This window comes from Prionailurus bengalensis, chromosome D2 (assembly GCF_016509475.1).
Source record: "Prionailurus bengalensis isolate Pbe53 chromosome D2, Fcat_Pben_1.1_paternal_pri, whole genome shotgun sequence".
NCBI classification, from domain to species: domain Eukaryota; kingdom Metazoa; phylum Chordata; class Mammalia; order Carnivora; family Felidae; genus Prionailurus; species Prionailurus bengalensis.
This window is the reverse complement of record NC_057351.1, coordinates 29263583-29287086: the sequence shown is the minus strand read 5'-3', so window position 1 is coordinate 29287086 and position 23504 is coordinate 29263583. Positions and strand designations below refer to the sequence as shown.

General features: G+C 38.9%; 1 protein-coding gene across 2 annotated transcripts in view; it reads left to right on the top strand.

Moving 5' to 3' along the window:
- Positions 1-2890: 2890 nt before the first annotated feature.
- SLC25A16 (solute carrier family 25 member 16) overlaps positions 2891-23504 on the top strand; it is a 51530-nt gene continuing 30916 nt past the window's right edge. The window contains exons 1-4 of one of the 2 annotated variants that reach the window (XM_043596486.1): positions 2891-3151; positions 7238-7330; positions 17056-17189; positions 18519-18582. In XM_043596486.1, coding sequence (XP_043452421.1) covers positions 3031-3151; positions 7238-7330; positions 17056-17189; positions 18519-18582 — 412 coding nt within the window. In that variant the 5' untranslated portion in view covers positions 2891-3030. The remainder of the gene's footprint in view (positions 3152-7237; positions 7331-17055; positions 17190-18518; positions 18583-23504) is intronic. The other variant, XM_043596487.1, reaches the window with a different exon arrangement.

The following is a 23504-nucleotide window of genomic DNA, read 5'->3' as shown; positions in this document are numbered from 1 at the left end:
GTGGGGGAGAGGCAGAGAGAAAGGGAGTCACAGAATCCTAAGCCGGCCCCAGGCTCTAAGCTATCAGCACAGAACCTGACGTGGGGCTCAAACCCATGAACTTTGAGATCATGACCTGAGACCAATTTGGATGCTTAACTGATTGAGCCACCCAGGTGCCCTTTATTAATCTTTTTTAATGTTTATTTATTTTTGAGAGAAAGAGAGAGTGAGTAGGGGAGGGGCAGATAGAGAGGGGGAGACACAAAATCTGAAGCAGGTTCCAGGCTCCAAGCTGTTAGCACAAAGCCTGATGCGGGGCTCGAACTCATGGACTGTGAGATCATGATCTGAGCCAAAGTTGGACACTCAACCAACTGAGCCACCCAGGCACCCCTGTGGAAAATATTTAAATTAGAGTCACATACCCTACTGACTGAACCAGCCAGGTGCCCCAGAAAATTTTATTTCACTTTTTAATCTATTTCCAAAGATTATTATTATTATTATTTTAAAGTTTACTTATTTTGAGAGAGATAGAGCGGGAGCAGGGCAGGTATAGAGAGGGAGGGAGAGAGAGAACCCCAAGTAGGCTCTGTTAAAGGGGACTTGACCTCACAAATCATGAGATCATGACTTGAGCCAAAATTAAGGGTCAGACACTTAACAGACTGAGCCACCCAAGCACCCCTAGCATGAGACTTTTGATCTCGGGGATCGTGAGTTTAAGCCCCACGATGGGTGTACAGTTTACCTAAAAATATATAATATAATATAATATAATATAATATAATATAATATAATAATAAAAATATAATAAAACTGTGAGGTTGGGTAAGATCTAGAGTGAGTGTGATTATTGAAGAGACCCGCTGACTGAGCCCTGGGACACTATAACATCTGTAGGTTAGGTAGTTTAGTAGTAACCGGTTGCATAGATGGAGAAGAAATAATTGGATGTTAGGGTGTCTGGCTGACTCACTCTGAAGAGCATGTGACTCTTGGTCTTGGGGTTGTGAGTTTGAGCCCCACATTTGGTGTAGAGATAAATAAATAAATAAATAAATAAATAAATAAATAAATAAATAAAGGATGTTGAAATCACTAGACTTGTGAGTTATCATTTATATCAACTTTCCATCCTTCATCTGGATTGAGTTTTGGAGTTGGGAGCCATTAAATGATAAGCTGAACCTGTAAGGTACATCTCATTGAAAATGGAAACGGAAGAGAAGAGATGTACCAGTATAGCCTACAGGCCTGGGGGAGAAATCCACATTAGCACTAGGAATTGGGGCAGTTTTGCTAGTTAAGTAATTTCTCCTTTGTTGTTACATTAAAAAAAAAAATGTAAGGAGCTTTCTCTTTGTATTTTTTTATTGTGTAAAATACACTTCATTTAAAATTTACAATTTTAACCATTAAAAAAATTTTTTTTAATGTTTATTTATTTTTGACAGAGAGAGAGAGAGAGACAGAGCCTGAGTGGGGGAGGGGGGGCAGAGAGAGAGAGGGAGACAGAATCCAAAGCAGGCTCCACGCGCTGAGCTGTCCCCACAGAGCCCGACACGGGGCTCAAACTCACAGACCATGAGATCACGACCTGAGCCGAAGTCGGTTGTTCAACCAACTGAGCCACCCAGGCGCCCCTTAACCATTTTTAATTGTACAATTCAGTAGCATTAATTACATTTACAGTGCAACCATTCCATTTGGGGAGCTTTAGTTTCTACACATTAGACATGTAACATATAAATAATGATATTATTATATAGGTCTGTATTTTCTGGCAGAAACTGAAAATTGGGAACCTGGAGGAAAATAAATTATAAATCTGGACTCATTACTAGTGACTACATGTGTCTAGAAAGACCTTGCAGAAGCATATCCATAGAAAGAGAAAGAGGAGACCGGTGCCAATAATAAGAAAGGTTGGAATAACTATTGAAGAAAATTCTAATATCGTTTCTGAAAGAGACAAAACAAGTGCAGAACAACTTTGGTCATAAAGAATAGGAATGAATTTTGCCCAGCCTGGAAGTGATGAGGGGCTTACAGTAAGAGAATAGTGCCCCTCACCTGGGTGGCTCAGCAGGTTAAGCGCCCGACTTCAGCCCGGGTCCTGATCTCAAGCCCCCGGCGTTGGGCTCTGTGCTGCTCCGAGCCCGCTTCGGATTCTGTATCTCCCTCTCTCTCTGCCCCTCCCCTACTCTCCCTGTTAAAATAGACATTAAAAAATCTGTAAAAAAAAAAAAAGAGAGAGAGAGAGAGAGAGAGAGAGAGAGAGAGAGAGAAATAGTGCCCCTAAGGAGTAGTTAAGTAGAAGTCTTGGAGTACAGTGCGGGTGCGGAGAAGCAACTGGAAAGTTCCTAAGATTTTATGGCAGAGACTGGGCTGGTGGGGAGCAGAGTTCGGTTAAGCAGAGGCATAGATTCAGAAACGCTGGACAAGCATAGTAATTGTGTAATTTGTAGGGCCCCAAAGAAAGAGCAATTTGCTTTAGCAATATTTCTTTGACAGAGGTGATGGGGTGGAGTGGAAGCTTAATAGGTGGTTAGGGAGAGTAGAAACCGAGGTTCAGTGGGAAGCTCTGAGAAGGCAGAACTGATTTGGCGGGAGATGGTGCAATTTCAGAGGTTCCTGGAAAGAGCAGTGAGGAACCAAAGGTTGTTTCTGGAAAGGATTCATCTGAGCTAGGGCAATTACAAGTCAATTGGCGGGGAGAGCTTTCTGAGGTGGGTTTTGGTGGGACCTTCTCCCTGGCCACGCTTTCCTTCTTCCATCAGAACAGCAGAGGCCTGGTAAGCGAGGCCGGGAGGAGGGTCTTGGGTGAGGCTGTACGGGGGAGGTGGCGAGCGTGGGTGACTCCCACTCGTGGCGCGGGCCCAGGCCCCGCCCCTGGTGTACGCCATCAGCCCGCGCCGCGCCGCTTGGTGTTATTCCGTCCCGCCCGCGCGGCGGTCGGTGCTCTGTCACCGCCCGCTCTGGTCATGTCTCCAGCCAGTGGCTTGTAAATTGGCGACCCGACTTCCCGTCGCGGCCCTGGTCCTGATGGCGGCGGCGGCGGCCCTGACAGCGGCCGATCCCCCTCCCGCGATGCCGCAAGCGGCGGGAGCCGGAGGGCCCACCGCCCGCCGGGACTTCTACTGGCTGCGCTCCTTTCTGGCCGGAGGTGGGTGTCAGCCGAGAGGAGCCGGCGCGCTCGGGTGGCAGGGCGGGATCCTGGGCAGATCCGGTGTTTGCGGCCGCGATGACATTCTTGGACTCTGGCTGCTTCAGTGCCCGGTCGGTTGTTTGCACTGACCTGTTGTAACTCTTTCTGATAACCACTTGACTAGTGACAACAGGATCCTGGGGAAGAAGGGCCTCGAGGGGTCTGGGAGCGGCTGGGGATGTGGACGGGCCGAACCAAGCACCCATTCTTCGGGGTGGGAAAGTAGGGGAAAGAGCGGAGTGCCAGGGTTTCAGTGAGACATGTTGGGCCCCCTTTTCTTTTGCAAAGACCATAAATGACCCATTGTAGAGTTGGATTTTGCTGTTTGCTTTAAAGAAAACAAATACTGGAGGTCAGCTTTTTAAAGATGATGAGGGAAATTGTGTAAAACTGTCTACAACCAAAACTGCTTCCAGTGATTCTAGTAAACTGCTCTATAGTTACATGATAGGTAGCTGGTGCAGCCCTTCTATCTCTGTTACTGTGAGGCCAGAAAGTTCATAATTGTCTCTCAGAAATTTCCTCTGCCTTACCATAAAGAAGTCTTTCAGTCACTGCCTTCTCTTATTTGATTGTCCGGGTTGTCAACACTTAATTACTTGTTAAGGCTGGGAATTTAAAAAATTCCACGTTATGAGGGCTTGTGGAAAGAATATCTGTAGGCAGCAGTAGTATTAATAATTTAATTATTTTGTTCTTCTGATAAAAACGACATTCATTCATTTATACCAGGAATATGAGTGCCTGCTATGTGCCTGCTACATGGTCAGTGTATACCATGGAACAAAACAAAGCTCCTGGAGTTTACGTTGATTGGGGATTTGAGGGGAGAAAGTAAGTTACATAGTATGTGAGAAGGTGATGAATGCAATGGGGAGAAGTAAAAGGAGAATGGGGCAAGGGAACGCAAAGCTGAGTGGGTGCAGTGTTAAATAGGACGGTCATAAGTCTCTTGGAGAGAATGACACTTGAGCGGACTTGAAGTGAGAGAGTTGAGCAAGTTGATGTCTGAAGAGGAGCATTTCAGGCCAGAAGGAGAGCCATGTAGCTGGAGCCAAGTGGTGTTGATGGGGGAAGGAGGTTAGAGGTAATGGGGAGGCAGAATGAAGAGCTTTGCAAGCAATTGTAAAGATTCTGACTTTTAGGGGCCCCTGGGTGGCTCAGTCGGTTGGGCGTCTGACTTCAGCTCAGGTCATGATCTCACCGTCGGTGGTTTCAAGCCCCACGTTGGGCTCTGTGCTCACAGCTTGGGGCCTGGAGCCTGCTTTGGTTTCTGTGTCTCCCTCTCTCTGCCTCTCCCGTCTCGTGCTTTGTCTCTCTGTCTCTCAAAAATGAGTAAACATTAAAAAAAAAAAAGATTCCGACTTTTACTTGGAGTGAAGTAGGAACTGCCAAACTGTTTTCTAAAGTGTATTGGTATTATCAGAGTTTGTGTCCTCTGTGTTTGTGTATGTGTGTGTGTGTGCTTTCCCTTTAAATAGGTGTTTAATGGTATCTAATTGTAGTTTTAATTTGCATTTGCCTGATAACGTATGATGCTGAATATCTTTTCATATTCTTTGGTCTCTTATTTGGTAAAGCGCTGCTTCAAATTTTTGGTAAGTGTGAATAACTTTGAAGATTGTATAGGAATTCTTGGTTCAAGTGATAAGAAAAAAATACCATTGGGCAAGTTATTTAGCCTCCCTGTGCCTCAGTTTCCACATCTTTTATTTTATTATTTTTTAAAGTACTTTATAATCTTTTTTTTTTTTTAATACTTATTTATTTTTGAGAGAGAGACAGAATGCGAGTGGGTTAGGAGCAGAGAGAGAGGGAGACACAGAATCCAAAGCAGGCTCCAGGCTCTGACTGTCAGCACAGAGCCCAAAGCGGGGCTCGAATTCACGGGCCATGAGATCATGACCTGAGCCGAAGTCGGACACTCAACTGACTGAGCCACCCAGGTGTCCCCCTGTTGCCACATCTTTTAAGTGGGAAAAGGATAGTACCAACCTCAGAAGATTGTAATGATTAAATGAGATAGTACCCATAAAAGCTTTGGCATAATGCCCTCAGTTAAATCTCTTAGCCTAGTACCTGGTATAAAGTAAACATTCAATACTTGTTAACTGTTATTGTTGATTAGCAGCAGTGTTGGGCAAATAACTTCATTTGCTCAAAAGGAAGATAAAAGCTTCATGACCTAACTCAATGGATTGTTGTGATGATCAACTGAGCTATAAAGTAATGTGACGAAATGAGTTAAGATACTATCAAAGAAAACTACTTATTGCACACATTCCAAATTTTATAATAATGACTGAAAAGATAATACAACAAAACATTCTGAAACCAAATATACCCAAATGCAAAATATTTTTCATTTATCCTCAATTTGAGGCAGCCATGACTATTATTTTCATTAGTTAAGATAAGAGAAGCTTGTAATATATAAAGCTTATATGTGAATTTGAATACGATAGGCATTTTATTTTTAGATATCTCACAGTATGGATTTTAATATTAGTTACATGCTAGGCTATTAAATAAATGAGTGATTTTGTCTTACATTTTAAAAAGTTTGTAAAGTAAGAGTCTATGTTCATTCATTAAACAAACATCTTTTGGGTGCCTATTATGTGCCAGGCCCTGTACTGGTCTTTGGGGATATAGTTGTAAAGGAGACCCACAAAATCCCAGTCCTTTTGTACCTTCTGGATCAAATATGCAATGGTGAAGAGCTTAAAGTAGTCACAAAAAGATACCAAAGAGTTTTAATCCATCATTTTATAATGATAACAGCCTATTTTATCAAGTGCTTACAACATGTAAGGTACTTTACAAAATTGTCTATTTGGGCTACTATACCAAAAATACCATAATTTAGATAGTTGGCTTATAAACAACATTTTTTCTTCCTTCCTTCCTTTCTTCCTTCCTTCCTTCCTTCCTTCCTTCCTTCCTTCCTTCCTTCCTTCCTTCCTTCCTATCAACCTGGAAGCTTCAGACATTTATTTCTCATAGTTCTGGAAGCCAGGAAAGCCAAATCATGGTATCAGCAGATTTGGTGTCTGTTAAGGACCTGCTTCCTCATAGAGGGCACCTTCTCACTGTGTTTTCACCTGGTGGAAGCGGCCAGGGATTTCTCTGGGCTTTTATTTTTTTAATTTTTTTAAAATTTTGTTTAACGTTTTTTATTTATTTTTGAGAAAGAGAGAGACAGGGCATGAACGGGGGAGGGTCAGAGAGAGGGAGACACACAATCCAAAACAGGCCCTGGGCTCTGAGCTGTCAGAACAGAGCCCGACGCGGGGCTCGAACTCACAGACTGTGAGATCATGACCTGAGCCAAAGTCGGTCGCTCAACCGAGTGAGCCACCCAGGCGCCCCTCTCTGGGCTTTTATAAGGGTATTAATCTCATTCACGAGGGCTCTACCCTCCAGACCAGATCAATTCCTAAAACCCCCACCTCTAAATACTATCACATTGGGAATTAGTTTTCAACATATGAACAATCTATAGTAAAGAGTCTTTATATATTATCATCTTATAAGCATGCAAGGAGGTAGGGCTGCCCTGGATTCTGACCTACACTAAAGCCCATGTATACACATTAGTGTCATCCATATGTCTCCACAGGGGCGTGTGTTAGGGACCAAATACATAATTGCTAGATATATAAATGAATAACTGAATTTTATGGGTAAAAGTTGGTTGTTTCAACGAAAGAGTCATCTAGAAGTAGAGGTTACTTGAAATAGAGCCTCACAGTTGGGTAAATACCTTCAAGTGTCTGTCTCCTTAACTACAGTTAGCAAGATTCCTAGTGTTCATCAGGTATTAGAGGGAAGATTTACACTCTCCGAATTTATTTTTAAGTCTGACATGCTCAATTATTAAGTTACAGGGAATGGGGGCCAATCATCTGCCTATCCCTGCAACTGGGCAGTTCTACCCGTGGAGACCAAATTAGAAATCAGGAGGTGTGCTGGCTGAATAAATAACGATTTCCATGTGGAAAGAAATAGTGTGCAATTTCATCCTGTTTAAAAATTTTTCAGGTATTGCTGGATGCTGTGCCAAAACAACAGTTGCTCCTTTGGATCGAGTAAAGGTTTTGTTACAAGCTCACAATCACCATTACAAACATTTAGGTGAGTTAATGGATGTTAAAGATAAAAAATGAATGAAAACATTATCCATCTACTGGGTTGGTTTCCATTTGTGAATTAGTGGAAAGAGGACGCAAAAGGGAATTCAAGTTTGGGAGCAAATTTTGCATGAGATTTATCTCTTACCTACTTTAAACTTTTCACTTGCAATTAGTGGTTATATATATTATCAATTTAAGGGTACTGATATTCTGTAAAGCAAAATCTTAGAATCCTTGAAGTAAGTACTATTTGTTTATTGGGATTAACAAGTCACATCTTTTCCAGACACATGTAACTGCTCGATCTGATTTTTATTTTTATTATTATTTTTGTCAACATGATTTTTTTTTCATTTTAGGGAGAGAGCAAGAGTGAGTGTGGGGGAGAGAGGCAGAGAGAGACAGGGAGAGAGAATCTTAAGCAGGCTCCATGCTTAGTGCAGAGTACAGTGTGGGCTTGATCCCACAGCCCTGTGATCATAACCTGAGCCAAAACCAAGAGTCAGAGGCTGAGCCACCCAGGTGACCCTCAACCTGATTTTTATTTTAAAAAAAATTTTTTTTCAACATTTATTTATTTTTGGGACAGAGAGAGACAGAGCATGAACGGGGGAGGGGCAGAGAGAGAGGGAGACACAGAATCGGAAACAGGCTCCAGGCTCTGAGCCATCAGCCCAGAGCCTGACGTGGGGCTTGAACTCGCAGACCGCAAGATCGTGACCTGGCTGAAGTCGGATGCTTAACCGACTGCGCCACCCAGGCGCCCCTCAACCTGATTTTTAAAAAAAATATCCAATTATTGATGGAGGTAAAGTTTATTCCTTTATTTATTATTTTTTATTTTAAAGTAATCTACACCCAATGTGGGACTTGAACTCATAACCTCAAGATTAAGAGTTGCAGGCTGTACTGACTGAGTCAGACAGGCAACCATATTCCTTTAAACACCCAGTTAAACAAGCTTCTAGAGGGGCGCCTGGGTGGCTCAGTCGGTTAAGCGTCCGACTTCAGCTCAGGTCACGATCTCACAGTCTGTGAGTTCGAGCCCCGCGTCGGGCTCTGGGCTGATGGCTCAGAGCCTGGAGCCTGTTTCCGTTTCTGTGTCTCCCTCTCTCTCTGCCCCTCCCCTGTTCATGCTCTGTCTCTCTCTGTCTCAAAAATAAATAAACGTTAAAAAAAAACAAAAAACCAAGCTCCTAGAAATCTTAGTGCAAATAAAATTCAATGCAGTTAGTATGGATAAACTTCAATTGTTAAAGAATATCAAGCTCTTGTTTGTTCCTTACAAATACAAAAATCAGCCATTTGATTAACATGGATACTCTAATAATATATCATTGGTGGGAGTAGGAATTTTTTTATAGCCTTTTTGGAAGGTGTTTTGGTAATATGCATCAAAAATCTTGAAAAGATACATATTCTTTCACCGTGCAATTCTAGTTCTAGGAAGTTATTGTAAGGAACTAATCAGAAATATACTCAGGGGCACCTGGGTGGCTCAGTTGGTTGGGCGTCCTGCTTCAGCTTGGGTCATGATCTCATGGTTTGTGGGTTTGAGCCCCACGTCGGGCTCTGTGCTGACAGCTCAGAGCCTCAAGTCTGCTTTGGATTCTGTGTCTCCCCTGTCTCTCTGCCCCTCCTCCACTTGCACTCTGTCTCTCTTTCAAAAATAAATGTTAAAAAAAAAAGAAAAATATGCTCAAAGATGTGGGACACCTGGGTGACTCAGTGGGTTGAGTGCTAGAGTCTTGATTTCGGCTCAGGTCACGATCCTAAGTTGGTGGGATTGAGCCATCTGTCAGGCTCTGCGCTGAGCATGGAGACTGCTTAAGATTCTCTCTTTCCCTCTGCTTTTCTCCTGCTTGTGTGCGCTCATGCTCTCTCTCAAATAAAATAAAAAAAAATTTTTTTAAGAAGGAAATATGAGGCACCTGGGTGGCTCAGTCAGTTAAGTGTCCGACTTCGGCTCAGGTCATGACCTCAGGGTTCATGAGTTTGAGTCCTGCATTGAGTCCTGTCAGCATAGAGCCCTCTTTGGATCCTCTGCCCTCCTCTCTTTCTGCCCCTACCCTGCTCATGCTCTCACCCTCTCTCTTAAAAATAAATAAACATTAAAAAAAAAAAAGAAATGTGCTCAAAGACATATATACAAGGATGAAAACATTATTTATGTTAGTAAAACAAAAAACAAACCCCAAAATGTTCAATAATAGGGAATTGGTTAAGTTTAAATAAGTGTTATTTAAATAAATAAATTTATATTGTAGACTATTTTCCAATCACACAAAAACTGTAAAAAGAATATTAATTGGGGGTACCTGGCTGGCTCTTTTTTTTTTTTTTTTTTTTTTTTTTAAGTAAACTCTATGTCCAACGTGGTACTGGAGCTCACAACCCAAGATCAAGAGTGGCATGCCCTACAGGCTGAGCCAGCCAGGTGCCATAAGCATGTGATTCTTGATTTCAAGGTTGTGAGTTCCAGCCTCACATTGGGCTTAGAGCTTAACTTTATTTTTTATTTTTATTTTTTATATGAAGTTGTTATTTTATTTTATTTTATTTTATTTTTTTTTATTTTATTTTATTTATTTATTTTTTTAATTTAAGTAATCTCTACACCACATAGGGCTTGAACTCAGCCCAAGATCAGGAATGCATGCTCTTCTGATTGAGCCAGCCAGGCATCCCTAGAGCTTCCTTAAAAAAAAAACAAAAAACTATATGTATATGTATATCTATATCTATATATCTATATCTATATATCTATATATCTATATCTATATCTATATATCTATATATTGTCTAGGAACAATGTTCATAATGTATTAGATAAATGAAAACATATTACAGGGGCTCCTGGGTGGCTCAGTGGTTAAACATCTAACTTCAGCTCAGGTCATGATCTCAGTTTGTGGGTTCAAGCCCACGTTAGGCTCTGTGCTGACAACTCAGAGCCTGGACCCTGCTTCGGATTCCGTCTCCCTTTCTCTCTCTGCTCCTCCCCCACTTGTGCTTTGTCTCTCTGTCTTTCAAAAATAAATAAACATTTTTAAAAATTTAAAAAAAGAACATATTACAAAATGGTTTAATCATATTGCATTTTATATAAATATATTCTTAGACAAAGGCTAGAAATAAAAACATTAACTGGTTAATTTTCTTATTTATTAATTTATTTAATAAATACTTTGGTGAAATTTTAAGGAAATTTTTTCCCCTAAGCTAATATTAATACATGTTGAACATATATTACTTTTTCAAGTAGAGGGGAAAAGACTTAAAAGAAAAAGAATTAATGTGGACAGAGACCAAGAAAGAAATTAGGTCGAGGCAACTAACTCATACCACTTCATTGCTTTATAGGTTCATGCTTTGGTAGATAGGAATGATGTGTGCTCTGTATGACTTATGCAGCATTAGTGTACAAGGAACGTGTTCTAACGTGTTCTACCGAGTGAATGAGTCCGTTGTTTTTTCTATAACATATAGAGTTATCAAATCACAGTTGTAAACCTAAACTAATGTAACATTGTGTCAACTGTCTTCAATTAAAAAAAAAAAAGAATCGGGATGCCTGGGTGGCCCCAGTTGGTTAGCATCCAACTCTTGATTTTGGTTCATGTCATGATCTCAGGATTCATGGGTTCAAGCTCTGCGTCAGGCTGTGCACTAACAGTGCGAGATTCTGTCTCTTTCTCTCAAATAAATAAATAAATAAATAAACAAACATAAAAAAGAGAATAAATTGTTTTTCCAATTGTGTTTTTAAAATGTGATTTTTCTTAAAAGGGGTAATGGATATTTATGTTGTATATAAACTATAGCTCATTTTCTTTTTGTTTTTTTAAGTTTACTTATTTTGAGAGAGAGGGAGAGAAACAGAGCATGTGAGCAGAAGGGAAGGGGCAGAGAGAGAGGGAGTGAGGGAGAATCCCAAGCAGGCTCGGTACTGCCAGTGCCAAGCTTGACATGGGGCTCGACCCCACAAACTCTGAGGTCATGACCTGAGTCGAAATAAAGAATCTGAAATCAATGGCTCAGTTAGTTAAGCGTCTGACTTCAGCTCAGGTCATCATCTCAGGGTTGGTGAGTTTTAGCCCTGCATTGGGCTCTGTGCTGACAACTCAGAGCCTGGAGTCTGCTTTAGATTCTGTGTCTCCCTCTCTCTCTGACCCTCCCCTGCTCGTGCTCTGTCTCTCAAAAACAAATATTTGAAAATAAATAAGTAAGTAAATAAATAAATAAAGGTAGATGAGTCATAATAGGATTCTTTAAAAATTTTTACTTTTAATTTTACTGCTTTTATTTATTTTTTTGCAAAAGGAATTTCTATTTATTTTATTTATTTTTATTGACTTCTCCTCTCTTTTTTTTTCTTTTTTTAATATATGAAATTTATTGTCAAATTGGTTTCCATACAACACCCAGTGCTCATCCCAAAAGATGCCCCTTCAATACCCATCACCTTCCTTTCATTTTATTTTAATTTATTTATCTTTATTTTTTAATATAATTTATTGTCAAATTGGCTAACATACAGTGTGTACACAGTGTGCTCTCGGTTTTGGGGGTAGAGTCCCTTGATTCATTGCCTACATACAACACCCAGTGCTCATCCCAACAGTGCTCTCCTCGGTGCCCATCACCATTTTCCCCTCTTCCTCACCCTCCATCAACTCTCAGTTTGTTCTCTGTATTTAAGAGTCTCTTATGGTTTGCCTCCCTCCCTCTCTATTTGTAACTATTTTTTTCCCTTCCCTTACCCCATGATCTTCTGTTAAGTTTCTCAAGCTCCACATATGAGTGAAAATATATGATATCTATCTTCTCTGACTGACTTATTTCACTTAGGATAATACCCTCCAGTTCCATCCATGTTGCTGCAAATGGCATGATTTTATTCTTTCTCCTTGCCAAGTAGTATTCCACTGTATATATAAGCCACATCTTCTTTATCCATTCATTAGTTGATGGACATTTAGGCCCCTTCCATAATTTGGCTGTTGGTGAAAGTGCTGCTATAAACATTGGGGTACATGTGCCCTGTGAAATAGCACTCCTGTATCCTTTGGATAAATTCTGAGTAGTACTATTTCTGGGTCGTAGGGTAGTTCTATTTTTAATTTTTTGAGGAACCTCCACACTGTTTTCCAGAGTGGCTGCACTAGTTTGCATTCCCACCAACAGTGCAAGCGGGTTCCCGTTTCTCCATAACCACGCCAGCATCTGTTGTTTCCTGAGTTGTTTAATTTTAGTCACTCTGACCAGTGTGAGGTGGTATCTCAGTGTGGTTTCGATTTGTATTTCCCTGATGATGAGTCACGTTGAGCATCTTTTCATGTGTCTGTTGGCCATCTGGATGTCTCCTTTGGAAAAGTGTCTATTCATTTCTTCTGCCCTTTTGTTCACTGGACTATCTGGTTTTTGGGTGTTGAGTTTGGTAAATTCTTTATAGATTTTGGATACTAACCCTTTATCTGATATGTCATTTGCAAATATCTTTTCCTATTCCATCGGTTGCCTTTTAGTTTTGTTGTTTCCTTTGCAGCTTTTTATCTTGATGAGGTCCCAGTTCATTTTTGCTTTTAATTCCCTTGACTTTGGAGATGTGTCGAACAAGAAATTGCTGCGGCTGAGGTCAAAGAGGTTGTTGCCTGTTTTCTCCTCTCAGGTTTCAATGGTTTCCTGTCTCACATTTAGGTCGTTCATCCATTTTGAGTTTATTTTTGTGTATGGTGTAAGAAGTGGTCTAATTTCATCCTTCTGCATGTTGCTGTCCAGTTCTCCCAGCATCATTTTTTTTTTTAATGTTTATTTATTTTTGAGAGAGACTGAGACAGAGCTTGAGCAGGGGAGGGACAGAGAGAGAGAGGGAGACACAGAATCTAAAGCAGGCTCCAGGCTCTGAGCTGTCAGCACAGAGCCCGACGTGGGGCTTGAACCCACGGTCCGTGAGATCATGACCTGAGCCAAAGTCAGACGCTCAACCTCCTGAGCCACCCAGGTGCCCCTCCCAGCATCATTTGTTAAAGAGACTGTCTTTTTTCCATTGGATATTCTTTCCTGCTTTGTCAAAGATTAGTTGGCCATACTTTTGTGGGTCCAATTTTGGAGTCTCTATTCTGTTCCACTGGGTCTGTGTGTCTGTTTTTATGCCAATACCATGCTGTCTTGATGATTTACAGCTTTGTAGTAGAGGCTAAAGTCTGGGATTGTGATGCCTCCCGCTTTGGTCTTCTTCTTCAGTATTACTTTGGCTATTCGGTGTCTTCGGTGTCTTCTGTGGTTCTATACAAATTTTAGAATTGTAGTTCTAAAAGAAAGCTGGTGCAATTTTGATTGGGATTGCATTGAATGTGTAGATAGCTTTGGGTAGTATTGACATTTTAACAATATTTATTCTTCCAATCCATGAGCCTGGAATGTTTTTCCATTTCTTTGTATCTTCTTCAATTTCATTCATAAGCTTTCTATAGTTTTCAGCATTGGTTTTACATCTTTGGATAGGTTTAGGTATTTTATGGTTCTGGGTGCAGTTGTAAATGGGATTGATTTCTTGAATTCTCTTTCTTTTGCTTCATTATTGGTGTATGGAAGTGCAACTGGTTTCTGTACATTGATTTTGTATCCTGTGACTTTGCTGAATTCATGTATCAGTTCTAGCAGCTTTTTGGTGGAGTCTTTCACGTTTTCCGTGTAGAGTATCATGTCATCTGTGAAGAGTGAAAGTTTGACTTCTTTGCCAATTTTGATGTCTTTTATTTCATTTTGTCTGATTGCTGATACTAGGACTTCCAACACTATGTTAAACAACAGTGGTGAGAGTGGACATCCCTGTCGTGTTCCTGATCTTAGGGGGAAAGCTCTCAGTTTTTTCCCATTGAGGATGATATTAGCTGTGGGCTTTTCATAAATGGCTTTTATAATGTTTAAGTATGTTCTTTCTATCCTGACTTTCTTGAGGGTTTTTATTAAGAAAGCATACTGTCAAATGCTTTTTCTGTATCTATTGACAGGATTATATGGTTCTCACCTTTCTTTTATTAATGTGATGTATCACATTGGTTGATTTGCAAATATTGAACCAGCCCTGCAGCCCAGGAGTGAATCCCACTTGATCATGGTGAATAATTCTTTTTATATGCTGTTGAATTTGATTTGCTAGTATCTTGTTGAGAATGTTTGCATTCATGTTCATCGGGGATATTGGCCTGTAATTCTCCTTTTTTGTGGGATCTTTGTCTGGTTTGGGAATGAAGGTAATGCTGGCTTCATAGAATGAGTCCGGAAGCTTTCCTTCTATTTCTATTTTTTGAGACAGCTTGAGAAGGATAACTATTAACTCTGTTTTAAACGTCTGGTAGGATTCCCCTGGGAAGTCATCTGGCCCAAGACTCTTATTTGTTGGGAGATTTTTGATAACTGATTCAATTCTTCACTAGTTATGGGTCTATTCAAATTTTCTGTTTCTTCCTGTTTGAGTTTTGGTAATGTGTGGGTATCTAGGAATTTGTCCATTTCTTCCAGGTTGTCCAGTTTGTTGGCATATAATTTTTCATAGTATTCTCTGATAATTGTTATTTATTTATTTATTTATTTATTTATTTAATCTATTTATAAAAAATAAAAATAGGTAGATGAGTCATAATAGGATTCTTTAAAAATTTTTACTTTTAATTTCATTGCTTTTAAAATTTTTATTTTTAGTTTTTTGAATGTGTGATGTTTTCACAAGTTTATAATTCAACATGTATAAAAACATCTTGTTCCCTCCCTTATTTCTTCCTTGGAATTAACATTTTTACCAGTTACTTCCATTTCCTTTCAGAACTAATGTATATATACACAAGCATATGCTATATTTTACCAAATGTTAGTTCCTTCTAATCCTAGCTTGATAAAATAGGTAAAGATGCAGGGAAGGATTTAAATAACACAAGCTTGATATAAAAGATACACAGAAAACTTTGTACCCCCCTACAGAGAATAGTCTTTCCAAACATGCTTGTAAATTTGTAAGAATTGGTCCAGTGTTATACCATAAAGTAAAAATATGCCAAAGTAAAAATAGTACAGACTATAGGTTAAAGGAGAAAAACAACACTATAATCATCTCAGTGTATATTTAAAAGCCATTTGAAAACATACAACATTCATTCTCGCTCTTCCTTTCTCTGTTATTTTGTTTTAGGTAAGAGTTTTGTAAAAAGCATATGTTAGATATGGACTTTTAACAGAATTTGAGGATCTTTGGCTTTTAATAGTGGAATTTCTGTATTTCTGTTATTTGTTGTTTTGGGTTTTTTTTTTTGTGATCACTGATTTTTTTCACTCACCATCATAATGTTTTGTTTATTGCATTTTCTTGTATTCCATCCTCCCCAGCAACCTCCCCCACTTTGTTTTTTGGATTTCGTTTTTTGAAATTGCTATATCTATTTCACTTCTACTAGTAGTTTCTGTTAAAATCTGTTTTAACACACTATTTGTGGTAATTAAAGAGTTTTGAAGACTAATGTAGAAAACATATGTGGACCCACACAGAGATTCAGAAATAAACATTACTGGTACATTTGAAACCTCTACTTCTCCCTCATCAACAGCCTTCCTGTCTCTACAAGGTAGCTATTGTTCTAAATTTGATTATCCTTAAACTGTTACGAACACATTTGAAACAAATTAAACAGGGCTTAACCTTTGCCCCTTCTTTTGGCAAGAGGGCGTCTTTAAGAACAATTTTTTTGGATGTGGGGAAGTATATTTAGTTTAATATTTCATGTGTTTGGGAAGAATTTTACATACATATTATATATTATACATATATATAGGTATATATAATATATGTAATATAGAATTCTTTTTAATAAACTATTAGTTCATTTAGATATCTACTTATTAAAAAATGCTTTTAGGACATCTTTTTTTAATGTTAATAAGTACCTACAACTTTAATTTGCAGGAAGAGATCAAAGGGTTATTTGCATTCTAAAAATTCAAAATGATTTATTTTTATATTTGATCAAATTTTTGTTTGAAAAATTTGGAAAAGAACCTGAATTTAAGTAGTTTAATAATATAAGGATTGATGTGTTTATGAGAAGTCTGTACAGCAAATAGGACTAGTATTGACATTAATAGAGTAAATTATATCTATATCTATATCTATATTTATATAAATGTACAGGATCAGAACTCAGGCCTTTGTTTATCACTCTTCCTAATTAAAGTGTTCTAACAATGAAAATTCCCCCCAAATTTAAATAGTTATAATAGGTAGTTTTGAAATTTTTTTCTTTTATTTAGCAGTTTCCTTATATAAACAAACCACACATGTATCTAGGTCAGTCTGGGAAACCTTCCTTCATCCTTTCAGAGTCAACCACCTGCAGTGTAATATCTGGTCATTGAATATATTTCTGTTAGATTTTCTAAATTGCTGTAAAATAATATAATTTGTGATAATTATAATCTACTTTACTACAATTTATAGCTGTTTTTGCTATAATATGTTTTATATTTTTATATGAGGTATGTTTATGTAATTTGGACTTAAATATTTTAAGTAGGTTTAACTATTAAACATAAATTACAACTCATTTAATTCCTCATGCAAAATTGTATCATGAATGATGATATAGTAATCTTTTCTGTGATTGTCATGAAAATTTGAATTTAGTTTTCTCTGTTTTAATAGTATTTTTCTTCTAAACATTTTTCTAAAAATAGGAGTATTTTCTGCATTGCGTGCTGTTCCCCAAAAGGAAGGATACCTTGGATTGTATAAAGGGAATGGTGCAATGATGATTCGAATCTTTCCCTATGGTGCAATCCAGTTTATGGCATTTGAGCATTATAAAACGGTATTTGAACTTTTATCTTGTTTTCCTTTTGTGTTTGAATATCATACTTAGTTGACAGGCATTTGCTTTGGCCTTTAAAGTTACTTTGGATGAATGGGTAAAGTAATGCCTTTTTGAAGGAAGAAGACTTGTGATAGTTTAAATTTTTTTTAATGTTTACTTATTTTTGAGAGAGAGAGACAGAGCATAAGTGGGGGAGGAGCAAGAGAGAGAGGGAGACACAGAATCAGAAGTAGGCTCCAGGCTCTGAGCTGTCAGCACAGAGCCCCATGTGGGGCTCGAACCCATGAGCAGTGAGATCATGACCTGAGCCAAAGTCAGACGCTTAACTGACTAAGCCACCCAGGCTCCCCTAAATTTTTAAATGTAACTTGGTTTTGGAGTTATCTAGTCCAGCATTGTTAGTCATTAAAAAAAAATTTTTTTTTAATGTTTTATTTATTTTTGAGACAGAGAGAGACAGAGCATGAGCAAGGGAGAGGCAGAGAGAGAGCGAGCCACAGAATCTGAAGTAGGCTCCAGGCTCTGGGCTGTCAGCACAGAGCCCAACGCAGGGCTCAAACTCACGAACCGTGAGATCATGACCAGAGCCGAAGTCAGACGCTCAACTGACTGAGCCACCCAGGCGCCCCAGTTGTTAGTCATTTTTGAGCAAATTGTTTATGTATACATTTACGAAGAAGAGCCAAAATATACTTCAAATAGGTAATAATAAATACAGAAAATATTAATAGCTTTTTAATGTGCTTTTTGTTTCTCAGTTTTAGGAAAGGAACATTGTAGCTTTGGATTTCTTACAAATAAAATAGTGAAATCATATTGTGAAAGTCTGTTTTTGAGTAATGCAATCAATTAACAACTTTTCCCATCCTACTCATTGATTGACGTTCTCTTTTCTGTGGGAGTGAAAGTGACACAGAATGGTTAAGTATGCTAAATTTCATAGGGTGTCTTAAAAGGAAAAGTAAGCAATGGAGATGAGAACAACATTCCAAGCTAATCAGTCAGAATTGGTGTCATCAATATGTCAAGACTTCATTGTAGTGGCATTTTATTTGTACTACTGCCACTCACACTTTAAGTATATGTGGTCAGGAATGTGCAATATAGTATATTTGACAATTCTAAGTTAGATTGTAAAAGAGCAGAATTGGCATAAAAGCTACATAGGAAATACCTGACCTTATGATGTGTTACAATTGTGGTCACTTCATTTACTAATTTTCTTTTTACTAGTTGTGTAACTCTTTTGAAATTTCTTCATTATTAAACAGTGAAATGAGACGTATTTTTAAAATATTCCATTTAATTTGGTATTTTGGTTTCTAGGTAATTACTACAAAACTGGGAGTTTCTGGTCATGTGCACAGATTAATGGCCGGATCCATGGCAGGTAAGAGGAGTGGGTATATTTCATTTCTGACAAATTAATTTTCTACTAAAATACTTAATTTGGTTTAGATAATATTATGACATTGATTAAGTAACATGAATTGTTCATCTTTGTACACTCAGTTATATAAGAAATCATTAATATCCCAACTAAAAAAAAAAAGTATTTTACAGTAGGAGAAGGTAAGGAATGGTCTAAATGTACAATTATGAATAACATACATTCCCTTTAACAATTCTACTTCTGGAAATTGTTTTTTTCTTTCAAATATTTTTTAAAATGTTGGAAAAAACAAGAGGCCACTGCGCCTTTATAAAGAAACAAACATTTGAGGGGCACCTGGGTGGCTCAGTCAGTTGAGCCACCGACTTCGGCTCAGGTCATGATCTCACGGTTTGTGAGTTCAAGCCCCGCGTCGGGCTCTGTGCCCAGCTCAGAGCCTGGAGCCTGCTTCTGATTCTGTGTCTCCCTCTCTCTCTGACCCTCCCCCACTCATGCTCTGTCTCTCTCTGCCTCAGAAATAAATAAACATTAAAAAAAATTAAAAAAAAAAAAAAGAAACATTTGAATGCCTGGGTGGCTCAGTCGGTTAAGTGTCTGACTTTGGCTCGGGTCATGATCTCACCATTCGTGGGTTTGTGTCCTGCATCAGGCTCTGTGCTGTTAGCTCAGGGCCTGGATCCTGCTTTAGATTCTGTCTCTCCCTCTCTCTCTCTGCCCCTCCCCTGTTTTCACTCTGTCTCTGGCTCTCGAAAATATTGGGGTGCCTGGGTGGCTCAGTCGGTTGGGTGTCCGACTTCGGCTCAGGTCACGATCTTGTGGTTCACGAGTTCAAGCCCCTGTGTCGCACTCTGTGCTGACAGCTTGGAGCCTGGAGACTGCTTTGGATTCTGTGTCTCCCTCTCTGCCCCTTCCCTGCTCATGCTCTGTCTCTCTTTGTTTCTCAAAGATGAATAAATGTTAAAAAAAATTTTTTTAATGAATAAATGTTAAAAAAAAACATTAAAAATATTATAATGACTATAATAATACAAACTTTTATACAGTGCAAATATTTCCACTCCCTAAAAACAATCACTAATCACTATTAGCTGTTCCTTATGTATGCTTTTTTTTTTTTAAGTTTATTTATTTTGAGAGAGAGAGAGCACAAATGGTAGGGCCAGAGAGAGAGAATCCCAAACAGGCTGCACACTGTTAGCACAGAGCCTGACATGGGGCTTGAACCCACAAACCAAGAGATCATGACCTGAGCTGAAATTGAGAGTCATACACTTAACTGACTGAGCCACCCAGGTGCCCCATATGCTTTTTCCAGTACTATTCTATAAGATTGGAATCTTTCTTTTACCGTTATCTCGAGACTGTTTTCTATATCAATACATAGATCTTTCTTATTTTTTTTAAACGACCTGTGTTATATTCTAATGTATGAATGTACCACGCTTTTTCTTTTTTAAGTTTTTGTTTATTTATTTTGAGAGAGAGGGAGAGAACAAGTGGGGGAAGGACAGAGAAAGGGAGAGAGAGAGAGAGAGAGAGAGAGAGAATCCCAAGTAGGCTCCGCACTGCCATGTGGGTCCCAAACCCACGAACTGAGAGATCACTACCTGAGCTGAAATCAAGAGTTGGATGCTTAACCAGCTGAGCCATCCAGGTATCCCTGAATATATCATGCTTTATTTAATCCAGTCCCCTATTGATTGGTCTTTGGAATATTTTCAGTTTTTGTTTCACAAATAACCATTATAGTTGTATTATTATATCTGTAGAATAAATTTTGAGAAGGAAAATTACTTTATCAAAGGATATGTGTGTTTAAATTATGATAAGCATTGTCAAACTGATCTTCATAATGCTTTTAATGGCTTTTCCTCCTACTATACCATACCAACAGTGGGTCCTATTAGATTTTTAATATTTGGCAATTATTATTATTATTTTTAATGTTTATTCTTGTCAGAGAGACAGTGTGAGGGGGGGAGGGGCAGAGAGAGAGGGAGACACAGAATCTGAAGCAGGCTCTAGACTCTGAGCTGTCAGCAGAGCCCAATGCGGGGCTCAAACCCACGAACCACGAGACATGACCTGAGCTGAAGTTGGACACTTAACCAACTGAGCCACGCAGGCGCCCCAATATTTGGCAATTAATTATGAGTAAGGTTGATCAGCTTTCCAATGTTTATTGACCATTCGTATTTCTTTTACTTGCAACCTGAGTTGTTTCTATTTTTTAAATATTCATTTTTGCTTAAAACAACTAGGAAAAATTATGTTTATAAGTTTGGGAATTAGGACATTATTTTTTTTTTCTGTCAAGTATTGCTAATAGTTTCTTTCTCGGTTTTAGATTTGTCTTTTAACCTTATTTGTGATTTTTTTAAGAAAAATCATCCACTTCTGAAACCAATACTGCACTGTATGTTAGCCAACTAAATTTTAAATAGAAATTGTTATTATTATTATTATTATTATTATTATTATTATTTTGAGAGAGAGAGAATGTGTGCATCAGCAAGGGAGGGGTGGGCTGGGGGGTAGAGAGGATCTGAAGCAGGCTCTGTGCTAACAGCAGAAAAAGCTCAATGTAGGGCTTGAACCCACAAACTGCAAGATCATTACCGGAGCTGAAGTCAGACACTTAACCAACTCAGCCACCCAGGGGCCCCTAAATAGAAATTATTAAAAAGAGGGAGAGAGAGAGAGAGAGAGAGAGAGAGAGAGAGAGAGAGAGAGAAATAAAGTACAATGTAAAAACAACAACAAAAAAGAATAATCCTCCACAATTCTCTCTCTCTTACACATACACACAAATATACATACCCCACACACCCATAAGTTTTACATGCCAGTTGCTTACTCTTTTCCTCTTTGGCTTCAAAAATTTTTGTGGTGTTTAGAAATGCCTTCTCTAGTCTAAGATAAAAACATTTGATCATGTTTTCTACTAAAATGTTTTTTATATTGATGATTTTTATGTTGATTTTTTTCATATTTTATTTATTTATTTTAAGGCACTGATAACTTTTTTTTTAAGTTTATTTATTTTGAGAGAGACAGCACATACATGAATGCGTGTGTGTGTGAACAGGGGAGGGGCAGAGACAGCAAGAGAGGGAATCCCAAGTAGGCTCCATGCTCAGTGCAGAGCCTGACTTGGAGCTCTATCCCATGACCATGTGATCATGACCAGAGCCGAAATCAAGAGTCTGTTGCTTAACTGACTGAGCCACCCAGTCATCCCTAGTGTTTGTTTTTATGTAAAAAATGAAGTAAGGATTAAATAAAATTTTTTTCCAAATGACTAGCTACTTATGCCAACATTATTTACTTGATAACATGCTTTTTTCTGATTTTAAGCCCCATCTGTATCATATACTAAATTCAGTGATTTTATTTAAGAGAGGAAGTAAAGATGTATACAGTGACATATTTAACAACAGAGATGTTCACTGCAGTTTTATCATATCAAGTTATTTTTTTATTTTTTATTTTTTATTTATTTATGTTTTTCAATATATGAAATTTATTGTCAAATTGGTTTCCATGCAACACCCAGTGCTCATCCCAAAAGGTGCCCTCCTCAATACCCATCACCCACCCTCCCCTCCCTCCCACCCTATTTTTTTATTTTTTAATTAAAACACATTTTTTTAAATTATTTTTTTAACATTTTATTTATTTTTGAGACAGGGAGAGACAGAGCATGAACAGGGGAGGGTCAGAGAGAGGGAGACACAAAATCTGAAACAGGCTCCAGGCTCTGAGCTGTCAGCACAGAGCCCGACGCTGGGCTCGAACTCACGGACCGCGAGATCATGACCTGAGCTGAAGTCGGCCGCCTAACCGACTGAGCCATCCAGGCGCCCCTAAAACCCATTTTTAATGTTTATTTATTTTTGAGAGAGAGAGAGAGAGAGACAGACAGACAGAGTGCAAGTGGGGGAGGGGCAGAGAAGGAAGGAGACCCAGAATCTGAAGCAGGCTGCAGGCTCTGGGCTGTCTGCACAGAGCCCGATGCAGGGCCTGAACCTATGACCATGAGATCATGATCTGAGCTGAAGTCCAATGTTTAACCGACTGAGCCACCCAGGCACCCCTCAACAGTTATTTAAATATGTAGCTATAAAAGAGTGGTAAAAAAAATTCCACATATCAGAATATCTAAAGCCCTTGAGATCTGCATATGTGGTATGATGTGGAGAGGAATGGGGACAAATGTGTTGAGCATGTAGGCCTCAAAAGACAACAAAAATCTGGATAGATGTTGGAGACACTATGACTATAGATAATCATCTATCTTACTGGTTGGGACGACAGGCTTGCTCTTGGATGACAGGTCTCAGGGACTTTCCAGGTAGAATATCACACTCTGAAACCAAGGAGACTCAGCCTTACCTTTCCACCTAGATATATAGTCTTTTTTTTATGGTTCTGCCTTATCCAGTGTTTATTTAGCTCTTTTTAAAAAAAATGTTTATTTATTTTTGAGAGAGAGAGGGAGAGACAGATTCCAAAGCAGGAGGCTCTGAGCTGTCAGCCCAGAGCCTGATACAAGGCTCCAACCCACAAACCATGAGATCATGACCCGAGCTAAAGTGGGACGCTTAACTGACTTGAACCACCCAGGCACCCCTGTTTAGCTCTTCTTGACTCCTGGTTGGCTGATCCAATTTCAATAAGTAGTAAAAATGATCAGGAGTAATATTCAAAATATTTAGCAACACAACTATAGAGGTACTAATAAATAGCACAGGTTGTGAAAGCCTCCAATTAACTTGTTAGTGTCTGTAGCATGAGATAGCATGTGGTAGTAGTGGTGGTGGGAATTCTGGTGGGTTAAGAGGGGTACCAGAGCCATGGTAGGGATCTTAGGGAGTTGGAGCAACAGCTGTTTGCCAACTGGTATCGAAATATTTCGG